We start from the raw sequence: 16140 nt of genomic DNA on the forward strand, positions 1-16140 counted from the left end.
GCTCAAAATTTCAACACTAACAGGCCTCCTGACTTCCTGCAAAAAGACCTAATGAATGTGAAAAGGAAAACACATCTTTATTCTATAACCGTGAGACTAACACTGAGGCGTATCCAGATAAGCACTACAGAGGATGACAGTATCATTCAGTTCACCTGGAACGGATGGCTTGAGTGTCTTCTTAAGTCATCTGAGACTCAACGACACAGGCACATATCACTGCATCGCTATCCTTAAGAGAAAAAATAGGTCATAGGTCAAATCATGTGACCTCAAAGTTACAGATAAGATAACAATACTAGCTCCTTTGGGTTTGTTTATAGCACTTTCCCTCAATCTGTTTGGTAAATAATAGGCCAGTTATGTACATATAGAAAGTAGGTGCACATTGCAAATTGCTGCTACTGTTATACATAAGTTGCTTTTAAAATTCCTCAGAGCTGTATCACAGTGTACTTTTACATCAGCCTCCACTCCTCTACATTTACATTTATAAAACCAACCTTTTTTTAAGTGAAGATGCCAACAAATCCATACTATCCTGACCAGCTTCTTCTAAAACAGGTTATTAGGCTAGGCTTCAGTGGTGGCTGTAACTCAGGAGGTAGAGCCAGTCTACTGACTGGAAGGTTGGTGGTTTGATCCCTGATTACACGAGTCTGCATGCCAAATATCCTTGTGCAAGATACTAACCCCAAGTTGCTCTCCAATGCTTCCGTGTTAGGGGTTAGATAAAAGCATAGAAGAAAGTGTTTGGTTGAATGGGACATGTTGTTTAAAGCGCTTTGGGGTAGTAGAAAAGCGCTATGTCAGAATCAGTCCATTTACCATTAGCACGTAACTGTTTTTGATTTTAGGTCCGGGAGGGCATCATGTGTAAAACTCAGCAAAGTCAAACATATTGAACCACCCACTGTCGTGACCTCTTCCGGCAACAAAGGAACAAGTAGCTTCTCTCTTTTTTTCTAAACTGACAGCTGTTTTCTAGTTTTTCATTTCCATGAATATGTGAGGGTTTGCTTTATTTAGATAAATTAAAAGTTTATTGTTGGTAAATCAAGGCCATTATGTGAAAATGTCCTCCATAATTTTACTTTTTGGTTAAAGGTTAGAAAATGTACTCTAAAGGTATTAAGTATAATAACAAGCATCCGTAAAAAAATAAATAAGGAATAGTTTGATTTTCTTCATTTCTTTTTTTAAATATCAGTTTGCATGCATGTTCACAGATAAAACACACAAATAGAAACTCTGTCACAGATTTTATGCTTGCGATAAAAAATAGTATAAAATACAAATTGACACATTTATACAACACGTAACATATCAATGCTATGTGACAAATCATCGGTATCTTGTGTGTTGGGAATGAGAATGCTCTGAGATTTCACTGCCTATTATTAAAAAAACAAAACAAAACAAAAAGCTCCTGGTTGCTCTAGCATCACCATACTGGAGGATCCAGAGATGCATTTCACTCGCCATCCCAAGGATAAACTTAACCTTTAACAGGTCAAGTAGTTTCAGTAGATGAAAGTTAAAAAAAAAACTAAACAAAACACAAAGTCATCATTTATCTAGAAGCCTTTTTGGTACACAAATGAAGCTCAAAAGAGTAGAATAGCTCTTTATTGTCATTGTACATGTATTACTAAATTTGGGTGCTCCACACCAATGTGAGAATGTGTCTTGTCGCAGTAAGTTCACTAGTCTGAGTCGTCACAGAGAGAGACAGTGGAACCAGGTGACTTTAATTGAAACCCAGCATATAGTGCTTCATTGAATTTGGTGTTGAAAGTGTGCAGGTGGATTAGTGTATCAGAGAGGACACTGTAAAAGGACACAGTGCCTGCAGGGTAGTCCACATACACTGCTAATTTGTGAGAGACAATCGAGGAGGGGACAGCGATCACTATTGATGTGTAATTGGAATTTCCAAAGTAACCATCATCATCACTGCAGTAGAGACTCCAGGACTGATCAGTCCTTCCAAACCTGCTGTCATCGCCGTCTCCTTTCCGTCCAATTCCTTCACAAGCTACACCGATTTGAACTTCTCCTCTCCACTCGACCTCCCAGTAACAGCGACCAGTCAGACTGTTGGTACAGAGCAGCTGAGCCCAGTGATCAAACCTATGATCATGACGAGGATACAGCTGGCCTTCTTTCATGTGTGTGACCTTCTTGTTGTTGTCAGACAGTTTGAGGTTCCTGTGTGCTGTGTTTAGATCCAGCGTCAGGTCACAGAAATCTAAAGTAGACAGTGAGACACAGTGCAAATGGTCTGTAATAAACACTTTTAATTTTATTTGCATGGTTTTCATGTTAATTTATGAAGAAGATCCAGTATGCAAAAGTTTTTGATTTTTTTTTAAGAGTGTGTTACCATCAGAAATTGGTTTTTAGTTAGTAAGTAAGTAAGAAGCTATGTAACTTTTTTGTAAAATTCATGATTACATGTATTTGGCAGAGGTACAACTAAAGTGTAAAATATGTGAACACAGTAAAACATGGTGTAAACAGAACTGATACATCAAAAATACTTACATTTCCTTAGACCTGGTCTCATCCACTGGACTCCTTGAGGCTCCACACTGAAATGAGAACTTTATCTTTTAATGTGAAAACATGCCTTTATATTGTCTGATTAATCTTTTCTAGAGAAATTATCTTGTTTCCTTTCATTCCATAATAAAATGAAAACGATAATGCACTTTCAGTTCTATGGTTTTATATATCAAAGTAATTTTTTTTAAAAAAGAAACCAACTGGTCTGTACAAGGTTCTTAAATTACCTAAACACAACCTGAGGAAACTGAAAGAATTTAGACATGTAAATAAAAAGCCAAAATCCTGTATAAATGACACGGTGCAAAACAGTTCACACTTGTAGCATCTGCTTAGCCATGAGTAGGAATCAAATAACTTAAGAGGAACTTTGAAGAAGAATTCTTAATTTTCTCACATGACTATATCTGCTCTGCATAAATAACTACTACTTGCTTCACTTTTTTTTTCTTTACAGTAGGAAAGTCAAAATCCTGTTCCAAAGATTACGGTGGTTTTGCATTTATTGGTGTGATGGTACACGTAAGCTCCAGACTGAGATGTCTTGATGCATGATCAATCATCCAGGTAAGTAAATCCTAAAAGGTTGATTCTGTTCATCTGGACGTAATGTTTTCAGTGAGAAACTCCACACAGCCTATTGTTTAGATGTGCTAGTTTCAGTCATTATGCATTGAACTGTATATAAGGTTGGGGAAACCTGCAGTCAGCTCAGATTAAAGAAGTCACTTGGATGAGTGACAAAACGTTTGTCCCACTGAAAACATTACATCCAGGTGAACAGAATAAACCTTTTGGGGCTCCAGACTGAGACTAAGTCTGAGAAAACAATCTGAACCAAAACATTGGCATGTATGGCAATACATCTGGTAATAAAGGGAAAATGAAACAAAAGGGTTACATAATATAAAAAATTTGATTCTGTTTATCTGGACTTTGTGTTTTCAGTGGGAGAAACGTTTTGTCACTCATCCAAGTGACTTCTTCAGTCTCAGCTGACTGCAGGTTTCACCAAACTTATAAACAGTACATTTGCACAATAACGGAAACTAGCCCACTTGTTCTAGTGGAAAACATGGGGAACACAGCAGGAACGAATTAGGTGTGATCTGACAGGAGGAAGCAGAACTGCACACACTGAACACAGAACTTGAGATTGTCAAAATAAAACAGGAAACACACTGAGACACAGACCAAGAGACAAAGGCTTGACAAAGGGGCCGGGGGAGAAAACAGACAGGGATGGACATGACAGATTGGGTAGAAAGGATTGTACACAAGGAGAGAAACATGGGAACAACTAAGGGAGACGAGGCCTGGAGGGAGAGGGAGTGAGCGAGAGACAGAGAGGGGGAGAGGGAGGGACACAGAGCAGGCAAAGAGACATAATGGCTGAGGAAAAGACACATGGATGGACATGACTGACAGAGGAGACATGGAAAGAAACACATGGAGGGGAAAACAGGAAAAGAAAAGCGAGATGAAACACAAAGACATGACTGGGGAACACATGAGTAAACTCAAAGACATTAGGAAAACTAAAACCCAAACCTAAATCATCTTAATAAAGCAAAGTGTCAACAATCCCAAAATAAACTCAAACCCCCCACCGCAGACCAAGAACTATGACAAAGACACTTGTCAGAACTTGTCAGGGTTAAACACATCAAATTCAAATTCAAATTCAAATTTTATTTGTCACGTACACAGTCATACACAGTACGATATGTAGTGAAATGCTTGGACAACTGCTCGTGACCTAAAGAAAACAAAAAAGGAAAAGGCTATGAATAAGATAGGAAATAAATATGAAAAACTAAAAAGGTTAAATTTAACTAGGAAGGAATAAAATATAAATTAAGGTTAAAAATGAAATAACTGTACAACACAAATTAGAATGAAGGGTAAATTTAACTGGGAGAATAAGATAAAATATATAAATTAAAGTTGAAAATAAAATAACTGTACAACAAAATACACAATATAGAACTATATAAGAATGTATGAAGAAATATAAATAAATATATACACAATAACAGCAGCATATACACAATAACAGCAGCATGATTTAAGTAATGAAGTGAAAACAATGTCCAGAATGTCCAGTGTGTGTGTAAGAACTGTATATGTGGGTCAGTACTGTGTGGTGGTGTGATTGAGAGACCGTATCGCCTGCGGGAAGAAGCTCCTCCTCAGTCTCTCTGTGTTGGTCTTCAGGGAGCGGAATCGCTTTCCTGACCTCAACAGAGAGAACAGTCTGTTGTTGGGATGGCTGAGGTCCTTCACGATCTTCCTGGCCTTGGTCCAGCACCGCCTGCTGTAGATTGAGTGCAGGTCAGGGAGCTCGGAGCGGATGGTGCGCTCAGCTGACCGCACAACCCTCTGTAGAGCTCGTCTGTCCTGCATGGTGCTGTTCCCGAACCAGGTTAAGATGTTTCCCGTCAGGATGCTCTCTATGGTGCACGAGTAAAAGTTCCTGAGCACCTTGGAGGGCAGTTGGAAGTCTCTCAAGCGTCTGAGGTGGTAGAGACGCTGACGGGCCTTTTTCACCACGGTGTTGATGTGACAGGACCATGACAGGTCCTGCGTGATGTGAACTCCGAGGTATTTGAAGCTGTCCACTCTCTCCACTGGCCACTCGTTGATGACAGGGGTCTGGTAGTTCTTCTCCTGCTTAGTGCTGAAGTCCACTATCAGCTCCTTTGTCTTACTGAGGTTTAGAAGGAGGTTGTTCCTCTGGCACCAGTTCTCCAGATTCCTAATCTCCTTCAGGTAGGCCGTCTTGTTGTTATCAGAGATCAGGCCCACCACGACGGTGTCGTCAGCAAACTTGATGATGGTGGTGGAGCTGGTAGTGGCCACACAGTCATATGTGTACAAAGAGTACAGCAGGGGGCTCAGAACACACCCCTGGGGGGCTCCAGTGCTGAGAGTGGTGGAGGCTGAGACATGTCCGCCCATCCTTACTGCCTGTGGTCTGCCAGTTAGGAAGTTGGAGATCCACTGACACATAGATGAGCTGAGTCCCAGATGCTCCAGCTTGGTGGTGAGTGTGGAGGGAATTATGGTATTAAATGCAGAGCTGTAGTCTATGAAGAGCATTTTAACATAATTCCCCCTTCTAGTGTCCAAGTGAGTGAGTGATGTGTGGAGGAGATGAGAGATGGCATCGTCTGTGGAACGATTTGGACGGTAAGCGAACTGTAGTGGGTCCAGTGTGTCTGGTAGTGAAGAAATGATGAAGTCTCTGACCAGGCGTTCAAAGCACTTCATCACTACTGAGGTGAGGGCTACAGGGCGATAGTCATTGAGAGAAGCAGGGTGGGGTTTCTTCGGGACAGGAACAATGATGGACTCTTTGAAGCATGTGGGGATCACCGACTGAGATAGAGAGATGTTGAATATCTCAGTGAACACAGGAGCTAGCTGGTATGCGCAGTCTCTTAGGATACGACCTGGGATGCCGTCTGGGCCTGCTGCTTTCCTGGTGTTCACTCTCTTGAAGGCTCTCCTTACTTCATGCTCGGAGATGACGAGCACGTTTCCGGTGCTGGCAATATCTTCCTGTCTGCAGCCGTTAGCGCCGCTAACACTAGCATCGTTGGAGTCCTTAGCTGCAGCCTCGAAGCGAGCATAGAAAGTGTTCAGCTCGTCTGCCAGAGTCACGGCCGCGTTCGTCATACCGGTTGTTGGTGCTTTATAGTCCGTTATTGTCCTTAGTCCCCGCCACAGGCTCCTAGAGTCACTCTGTTGGAGTTGTGACTCTAGTTTCCTCCCGTAGCGCTGCTTCGCCTCTTTCACCGCCCTCCGCACGTTATACGGGTCCATGTCCCCCGTCGTGAGTCCCGTGTTGTAGGCAGCGGTGCGGGATCTCAGAGCGTCGCGGATGGTTTTATCCACCCACGACTTCTGGTTGGGAAACGTTGTGAAAGTCTTTGTCTCCACGATATCATCCGCTAGTTTCCCGATGAATCCCACAACCGCTTCCGTAAACACGTTGACATCATCATCAGAGCTGTTTCTGAACATGCCCCAGTCTGCGTCATCGAGTGCGTCCTGTAACGCGGCCACCGATTGATCCGTCCAGCGCGCGACCTTCCTCTGAACCGGAACTTCCTGTTTCAGCCTTTGTATTTTGGGATGAGGAAGATGGCGGCGTGATCAGATTTGCCAAAAGGAGGGCGGGATTGTGCCTTGTAGCCGTCCTTGACCGTAGTGTAGCAGTGGTCCAGTGTCCTTTCACCTCTGGTGGGGCAGGTGATGTGTTGATAAAAGTTCGGCGCTGCGCGTTTGAGGTTGGCGCTATTAAAGTCCCCCGTCACAATAAGCGCAGCGTCCCGGTGTTGTGTCTGGTGCTGTGTGAGTGCCTCATGCAGCTCGCATAAGGCGGTGACCGTGTCCGCTTGTGGTGGAATATAAACGGCACTTACAATGACCGATGTAAATTCCCGAGGTAGATAAAAAGGACGACACATGATGGACAGTAGTTCCAGATTTGGTGTGCAGGAGCGTGTGAGAGGAACAACGTTCGCACTGTTGCACCAGTTGTTGTTCACCATTAAACACACGCCGCCTCCCCTTGACTTCCCCGAGTCCCGTGTCCTGTCCATGCGGTGAACCGAGAAGAACTCGGCCAGCTGGATGGCGTGGTCCGGCACCGCTGGGTTCAGCCATGTCTCGGTGAAGCAGAGGAGATTGCAGTCCCGAATGTCTCTCTGGAACTTTACCCTGGCCCTGAGGTCGTCAAGCTTGTTCTCCAGTGACTGGACGTTGGCGAGCAGGATGCTAGGCAGAGGTGTGCGGTGTGCACGAGCTCTCAGCCTGTTCCTGACGCCGGCTCGCTTCCCTCTAGGCCGCCGCTTCCCTTTGTTCTCCCTCAAGATCTCACTCGGCCAGCTCGGATCCGGAGTTAAAAACTTCGAATTGTGAGTACATTGTATACCAATAGAAACAAGAGTGTCACTGTCATACCTAATGTACCAATGGTGATGATTTTGCCGATTTAGAAACGCTGAAAACTAACTTAAAAAACAAAGACAAAGAAAAAGTGGTCGGAGCAGTCGTGACGGCAGCCGACCTCACCGGCGCCATCTTAACAAAACCGCACGTAGCTATTGTGACACCTACAAGTGTATGGTCACAGTTGTAATCTGCTGGAAACATTTACTGATGTAAAAGCCTTTGGTTCATTGTGGTATTGCACTTTTCAGTTGAGGTTATGAAGATTGCGTGGCATCGCCACAAAAGGCGAGTAGCTGTAAGTGCGATAGGCCATTGCAACGCTCTTACCTCAGTTGAGGAAGAGCCTGCAGACTGAACACAACTCTTGTCTCCTGTCTCTACTTTTCTGTATGAAAACTGGTTAGTAGTTTGAGTTAACTAACTGTGATGCACATATAGGAGCAAGAAACCTTTTTCTGTCTTGATTTAAAGGCCACAACTGTTGTAAGAAAGTGTGTTTTCATAGATCAAGAGAAAGCAAACTTTCCCGCCAGTTGTAATGGGAGCCGCAATTCCACTTGTAGTGTAAAGAGGTGGTGGGTCTTACTACATATGTTTTATTTCGTAGCACATGTAGCTCCGAGACATACTTTTAACCTGATGTTACAAGAAGTTTTACAGTTGATGATTTCAATATAACCTCGTTCTTACTCATTATATTGCTAAATGTAAATAGCCTGGTTTATATTGACTTTTGGGCAACTATAGAATATGTTTGTTTATTGTTTGCAAATATAGTGTTTAATCTTTTAAGGTATAAAGAGTTTATAACGGTAATAATAAGCAGGTTATTCGCAGTGCTAATATCACTGCACAGAGATATTGTTGAAGCTGGACAGCAGCAGGATTTAGTTACAGATTTATTGTAAATAAGGAGACTGATATAAGATCATTATTTTGTAGATCTATACTTGTGGAAAAAACAATGCAAGTGGGTTTAACATGTGAACCTGATTGAATATGATGGTTTTTTTGTCACAAGAGGAATAACTGAAGGAAAGAGGAACGTGTTTAAAAATGAACAGAAAACAATGGTGTGAAATTCTGTGTAATAGAAAGACAAGGAAGAGCCTGCACAACTTATGTCTCCAGTCTCTACTTTTCTGTATAAAATAGACCCCATAGAAGGCCTATAACACTGTCATGTGATGTTGGTGTTGTGTGCTACACTTTAAAGCAGTGCAGTAAAAACACTGAACTTCATAAGATCGACACAGTTTCAAACATCAGTAAGGGTCCCATCCCAAGCTATTTGTTACATTCTCCCTCAAGCTGTGTATTCCTCCTTGTGTATTTCTGCATCTCCTGAGCAACTTTAATTTGTATTTTGTTAAGCTCAGCAATAAAGCTTCCTTTTAATCACCTTGTTTCCCATGTCCTGCATTTTGGGTCTAACTAATCTTGCCACACAGCCAACCTTTACACACAATGAGAGAGAGCAACGCTCATGGGCAATGATGATGAATCCTGATGGGGTGTGATTGGGGTAAATACCTCAATCTTTTATTGAAATGCACAATCTCAATTTTCAACCTTAATGAGGTTGCAAGGTCATGCAGTCAAAAGGTTGTGGGTGCCTATTTCATTTGATTTTAAACACTTTTTGAGGCCTAACTCATCATGATCCCAGCCTTGTTTATTTGTTTTTGGTCAATTATTCTCTCAAATCTTGGCAGTCTGGAAACAAAGAAAATAATCGATCTGATACAGAGCAAAAACTAATTTGAAAAACGTCAGTTTTGCTTCTCTCTTGAATTAAAGGTTAAGGTAAACTTAGAGTTAAGGTTATCACTTACTTTAATTTTTTGTCCATAATTTGATAGATATATTGTAGATAGACAGGAAAGTGGTGAGAGAAAGAGGAAAAGACATGCAGCAAAAGGCTGCTTGAACCCAGGCCTACTGCTCTCCGGCCATACGGCATATGGTCGCCTGTTCACCCACTGAGCTAAAGCAGATCAACAAGATTACCACTTATTGTGAATGATATCACAGTATGCAACTGCTTGGCAAAGACTGTGACAGCTGGGATATGCTTGAGCACCCCCTTTGACCAGCAAGACAAGAAAATGTTAGAGATGATTGATTTTGTGATTTTGACTCACAGGTGAGCTTTTAACTGTGATTGGTTCTGAGTCATTCAGCCACACAGTTGCCCATTTGACTGGACATACAGACTGTATTACGGGCCATCAGGTCAGTGGTTACAATAAACCCTCAAATGACTTCAAGTAAATATCTGCTCTTCCTTACAAAATGTTGGAGAAAAATATATTTTCAGCTTTATTTCCTGTTTTCCTACCAGAGTATGTCCAGTTTCACATGTGGATCCTGCTGTTGAGCAGACAAAAGCTTCATTCCTGAGTCTCCTGGGTGATTATAGCTCAAGTCCAGCTCTTTCAAATAGGAGGGATTGCAGCGCACAGCTGTGGCCAGAGAGGTGAAGCCTGTTCCTGTGATCTGACAGCCTGACAACCTTAAAACACATACAACAATTTAAGGAACTGCTCTGCATTTGATGATGTACATGCAGTCAAATGAACAGATTCTGATTTCAGTTAAAGTAGTTTTAAAAAAGGCTTTTAAGGACTCTGTTTAAAAACATGGAAAAAATATTATTACATTTTATTTTATACTATGATGGACAGACATAAAGTTATGTTTTTTGTTGTGTGTGTGTGTGTGTCTTTCTCTTCTACTGTGCTCTTTCACAATAGAAAAAACATGTTAACATCTATAAAATAATGACAGTTGTTGTGAAATATCCAAATCTCCTGAAACAAAGCATCAACTAACCTGAGAGTTCCCAGCATACAGTGAGGACTCCCAAGTCCAACACAAAGCAGCTTCACTCCTGAGTCCTGGAGGTTGTTGTTACTCATGTCCAGCTCTCTCAGTCTGGAGGACTGGAAACTTAGAATTGAGGAAAGAGCTTCACAGCTTCTCTCTGTGAGGTTACAGCCACTCAACCTAGAAAGACATGAATAGCAGTGAACTTTCCAAAATCTTTAAATAAACACTTTAAAGAGATTAAACTGGATACTTACTGGGCTTTCTTACAGGCTTTGACCACTGGCAGCAGCTGCAGAAGAGCCTCTTCTGAAGCTGAATATTTCCTCAAGTCAAACTCATCCAGACCTGCTTCTGTTGACAGTAGGATGAAGACCAGAGCTGACCACTGAGCAGGAGAGAGATCAACTTTAGAAAGTTGTCCTGAACTCAGTTGATGCTGGACCTCCTTCACTATAGAGTCATCATTCAATTCATTCAGACAAAGAAGCAGATTGATGCTTTTCTCAGGAGAGAGAGCGCCGTTCATTCTTTCTTTAACATACTGAACTGTTTCCTGATTTATCTGTGTGCTGTTTCCTGTTTGTGTGAGCAGGCCTTGTAAGAGATTCTGATTGGTCTGCAGTGAAAGACCAAGGAGGAAGCGAAGAAACATGTCCAGATGTCCATTTGGACGTTCTAAGGCCTTGTCCACAGCACTCTGGTAGAACTGTCTTACTGAAAATTTGTCAGTCTGCACTGAGGCCATTTGTTCTTCTTCTAGCAGGTTGATACCAGAGTTGGTGAATGTCAGATGGACATGAAGACCAGCTAAAAACTCCTGAATGCTCAAATGGACAAAACAGAACACCTTCTCTTGGTACAGCCCTCTCTCTTCTTTAAAGATCTGTGTGAACACTCCTGAGTACACTGAGGCTTCTCTGACATCAATGCCACACTCTGTCAGGTCTGTTTCATAGAAGATCAGGTTTCCTTTCTGCAGCTGCTCAAAAGCCAGTTTCCCCAGTGCTTCAATCATCTTCCTGCTCTCTGGACTCCAGAGAGGATCTGTCTCAGCTGCTCCATCATACTTGATGTTCTTCAGTTTGGTCTGAACCACCAGGAAGTGAATGTACATCTCAGTCAGTGTCTTGGGCAGCTTTCCTCCAGCCTGTTTGGTTTTTAACACGCTCTCTAGAACTGCAGCAGTGATCCAGCAGAAGATTGGGATGTGACACATGATGTGGAGGCTTCGTGATGTCTTGATGTGAGAGATTATGGTGTTGGCCTCTTCCTTGACTCTGAGTCTCTTCCTGAAGTACTCTTCCTTCTGTGGGTCAGTGAACCCTCTGACCTCTGTAACCATGTCTATATATTCAGCAGGGATCTGATTGGCTGCTGCAGGTCGTGTGGTTATCCAGATGTGAGCAGAAGGAAGCAACTTTCCCCTGATGAGGTTTGTCAGCAGCACATCCACTGATGTGGACTCTGTATCATCAGTGAGGATCTCAGTGATGTGGAAGTTCAGAGGAAGTCGACACTCATCCAGACCATCAAAGATGAACACAACTTTGAACTTTTTAAAGTTACAGATTCCTGCTTCTTTGATTTCAGTGAAGAAGTGATGAATAAGTCCCACTAAGCTGAACTTTTTATCCCTCACTAAATTCAGCTCTCTGAATGGGAATGGAAAAATGAACTGGATGTCCTGGTTGGTCTTGTCTTCAGTCCAGTCCAAAGTGAACTTTTGTGTCAGGAATGTTTTCCCGATGCCAGCCACTCCTTTGGTCAGAACTGTTCTGATTGGTTTGTCTCTTTCAGCTGAGACTTTAAAGATGTCTTCACATCTGATTGTTGTTTCTGGTCTGTTTGGTTTCCAGGAAAACATTTCAATCTGTCTGACCTCATGTTCAGTGTTGACCTCTCCGGTCCCTCCCTCTGTGATGTAGAGCTCTGTGTAGATCTCATTTAGAGTGGTTTGGGTTCCTGGTTTAGCAATCCCCTCAAAGACACACTGGAACTTCTTCTTCAGGTTACATTTAAATGTATTCTCACAAAGTGGATCAGGATTTTCTACAGGGAAGAACCAGAAACATGAGTGTGATGATTATAGAAAATGTGACAATTTCACTCCTGTAAAGACTGAATTTATGAAGAGAAATCCTCTCACTGCTCTGCAGACAGTCAGCCAGCTCCTCCTGTTTCATTATTCTCAGGAAGTTAACTGCAAGTTTCAGAAATGCCTCTCTGCTGGTCCTTCTCTGCTTCTCTTCCTCACTGTCCAACACCACCTCTTCATCCCTCTGACACTCTGAATAATCTGGATTCAGATCATTCTGCATCTTCTTGAGTTCGTTCTTCACAAAAGTGATAATGTTTCCCTCCAGTATCTGGACAATAAATGACACAATCTTAATTCATAAAAAAATCAGATCTTCATAGTAAAAAATACTTTTTTACAGATTTGTTTTTTGTGTGTTTTCAATTTAACAGAGTTACAGTGTTAAACGATATGCAGGTAACTAATTAAATTAAAACTTCTGTCAGAGAAAAAAAATATAATTCCAAAATGTCATTGTTATAAGATAAGGATAATTTTTTGGATAAGTGTGTCATTTTGGTTCTTATTGATGTAAGGACATTTTCAGAAATTTACATTTCTGACAGAAATGTGATAAATAAGTACACCGTAAGTACCCTGTACTTTCTGGGGTGCCGGTAGTGTTATAGAGTGACTTAGGTGACAGAAAATAATAAAATAATAGCATAAATTAAATTAAGTAATCTATAGTACTGATTTTTTTTAACCTCTGGGCCAACGTGGGGGTTTCTGAGCTTCATGCTCGAAAATGCAATGCCCAAATTTAATTGATTATTTCTCTGCAATTACAAACTCTGTCCTTACAATCTTGGTATCAAAATAAAGCTAACACTTGTGAAATTTCATCGGCGGTGTATATATTGAAGCAGATATTACTGTGTCAAAGTTACTGAGACTGGAACACAGAAAAAGTAAGTTGATTTTATCCTTGCCTAATTTAAAAAAAAATAGCATATAACCCTCAGTTCACATTTCATTACAGAAATTCAATAACCAACATATAAACATCATCTGTGCAAAGATTTATGTTTGTAAAGTGAAACAGTGAAAAATTACAGCACTGTCAATACATGAATATCCAGACATTGTACAAAAATGTCTAATTTTGGCACACAATTGGACACCATGCCAGTTGGATTTTTTAGGTATTTAAGAGCAGAAATTAATTAATTTTATTAATAGGCTTGAAAATGCTGTTTTTTAAAATATATTTTTGAAGAATTAACCACAGATTTACATGGTAATGGCCCTTTTCTGCTGTGCGCATAGAGCGTTTAATTGGCCTCTGGCCCTTTAAACTCTGAGGGACTGTAACTTTGGTCTCTTTGGGTCAATTTGCATGATTGACACCTCTTTTTAATCGTTTGAGCCAATAGGATCACAGCAATGATGCCACATTCACGTCACTTCAACCAATCAGACGTTGCAAGGCCAAAACCCACGTTGGCCCAAATTTACTGCATGTAACGTCTGTCCAGTCACGTGTCTGTAGGTGGGTCTAAAATGTAGGTTTTTGACAGAAAGCGGCTCTGATGCAGCTAGGTAGGTGTGGTAACCGCTGATAATCACGTGGCTGCGCAGTGTACTTGCACCTTATTTGCAGATCATGTTATGTTCCCAAAACTTTGTTTTGAAAAGTGCTTTATAAGTAATAATAAAGTGAAACTAATTCACTGTTGGAGTATGTTTGTTACTTTGCCATTAAGTTATGATGAATATTGGACTGAGCAACATGAAAACAATTTAACCCTTTAGAGCCGATCAGAGCGGACACGCTCTGTTTTGCGTAACTATTTTTAAATCCCGGTAGCACTGCAACCACGTAAGCTAGCGCAAAAATTTTTTTTGCATATGAAACCGGAGGAGTTGTACTTACATCTTATGCCATCAGCTTGTCCTAGGTCACGGTTTCCTTCCACATAAAGCTTTGCAAAAACTGCATTAAAAGCGCTTGCAGCAACAAAAACATAATATTCCAGAAACAAGCTTTGCCGATCCGATCAGCTGTTCATAACACTTCCTACGTTGGAATAGACGTCAGCGCGAACTTTTGCATTTCCGCCATTACCTGCCCGAAACCGGAAGTGACGTAATTTTCGCGGAAATGTAGTCTTTTTTACCATCAGGGCCTCAGGGCCTATACTGGTCTTTTTAAAAGTTATGTTTGACTTTATGACTTTCTGTGTCGTTTCTGGGATGCTTAGGACTCATATTGCACTGCTGGAAATAGTTTATTTTGATGCATATGCTTCTTTTTTGCAAATTTGCAGTATAATATTTATTTTCGTTTTTCCTGCAGTGTATAAAAATTGGTGTATTTCAAAAATAAAACTATGAAGACACTCAAAATAAATTTCCTGTGGTGGGAAACTATTTTGTGCAACTTTTTTGTATTTACAGTTTTGAGGGATAAGCCTCTTAAATTTCTCTAACTACAAATATATGTTAAAAAGCAAAAACGATTTTCAATTTTTTTGTAGTTTATTGCACTTTTTTGCAATTTATGTAAGTACTATGCACTTAATGAATACATATTATTAAAATCTGGGCTATAATGGTTGTATTGATGTATAGCAACTTGAAATGCTCCCAAAAATGGCTCCACAGCATGTAAAAATATAATATAAGCTCTGGCGGACTTGGTTCTATGGTAGGTCTTAAAGGGTTAAAAAAAAGAGGTAGGTGTACATGTACAAACCTTAAACACCGAGTCCAGATTGGTTTGATGCTGCTGGGCATGATGAAGACTCTCCTGATCAGTTCTGTGGAGACATCATGAAGGAATTAGAACCATTTTGCACATAAATACAAGCCAAAGATTTCTTCTTCTGCTGTTTGATGATCATCCTGATTAAAACAAGCACAACTGTGCTATAATAAATCTGTTGTGTCAGTTTATACACTTATTTGTTTATTCATTTATTGGACTCCACTAGTCTAACTAACAGGTCAGTGATGGTTCTGTACCAAAGTGTGTTCTTGTACTGACCATATTATACATATGCTCTGTACATTGCAAAAAGAAAGAAAAAAAAAGTCAGATTCATATTTTTATGTTGAAGAGTTTTATTTAAAAAATGGCCTTTGTGTGTTTACAATACCAGTAGCAAGAAAGAGCATCTTTGAGGAGCAGCTGAATATTTTCTGAGGAGAAAACTACGAATACACCTAAAAAAAACCAAAAAAAACACATGATGACACCTTGAATCTGCCTACAGTACATCTACATCTGTGGTGTTCAGTGTCCAGACGGTGAACTACAAAATGATCAAGAGCTTTGAGGGTCTCGAAAAGCGCTATATAAATGCAATCTATTATTATCATTATTATTATTAATATTAATATTATTAATATTATCAGCTTATTACATCCCAATGCACTTTGCAGTGTTATTTCATGCAGAAAAATGTCAATGTTAAGGTTAAAAAAAAAAAAAGATTTGCTTTGGTCCTTTATCAGTGTTACGGCCCTGGCTGGCTAGAGTTTTCTTCTGTGCTATGTCTTTAAGAATCTACAGGTCCTTCCTGATTGGAGAGCTAACGGTGGCTGATTGCTCATCACCATTCCTGCTGCCATTCAGGTCTTGCTTGCCTGTGTTGTCACACGTGCGCACAAGTGCAAATACGGTGATGTTGACTTGTCTGACTCTTTTCTATGCTGTGAAGATGATCCTGAGACAAAATGATCCAACTCTGGCCAAA

General features: G+C 40.8%; 1 protein-coding gene across 1 annotated transcript; it reads right to left on the reverse strand.

The window, feature by feature from the left end:
* Positions 1–1593: 1593 nt before the first annotated feature.
* On the reverse strand, positions 1594–12592 carry LOC146635734 (protein NLRC3-like). Its single transcript, XM_085348200.1, has 6 exons — positions 12509–12592; positions 10617–12411; positions 10366–10539; positions 9872–10045; positions 2548–2594; positions 1594–2251 (listed from the first exon to the last, which is right to left on the reverse strand). Exons 1-6 carry the CDS (start codon positions 12543–12545, stop codon positions 1707–1709), a joined length of 2772 nt encoding a protein of 923 aa, XP_085204326.1. The 5' UTR covers positions 12546–12592; the 3' UTR covers positions 1594–1706.
* Positions 12593–16140: the final 3548 nt, after the last annotated feature.

This window comes from Diplotaxodon limnothrissa, linkage group LG3 (assembly GCF_057381915.1).
Source record: "Diplotaxodon limnothrissa isolate DT_005_m linkage group LG3, D_limnothrissa_male_GT1.1, whole genome shotgun sequence".
Classification (NCBI taxonomy): Eukaryota; Metazoa; Chordata; class Actinopteri; order Cichliformes; family Cichlidae; genus Diplotaxodon; species Diplotaxodon limnothrissa.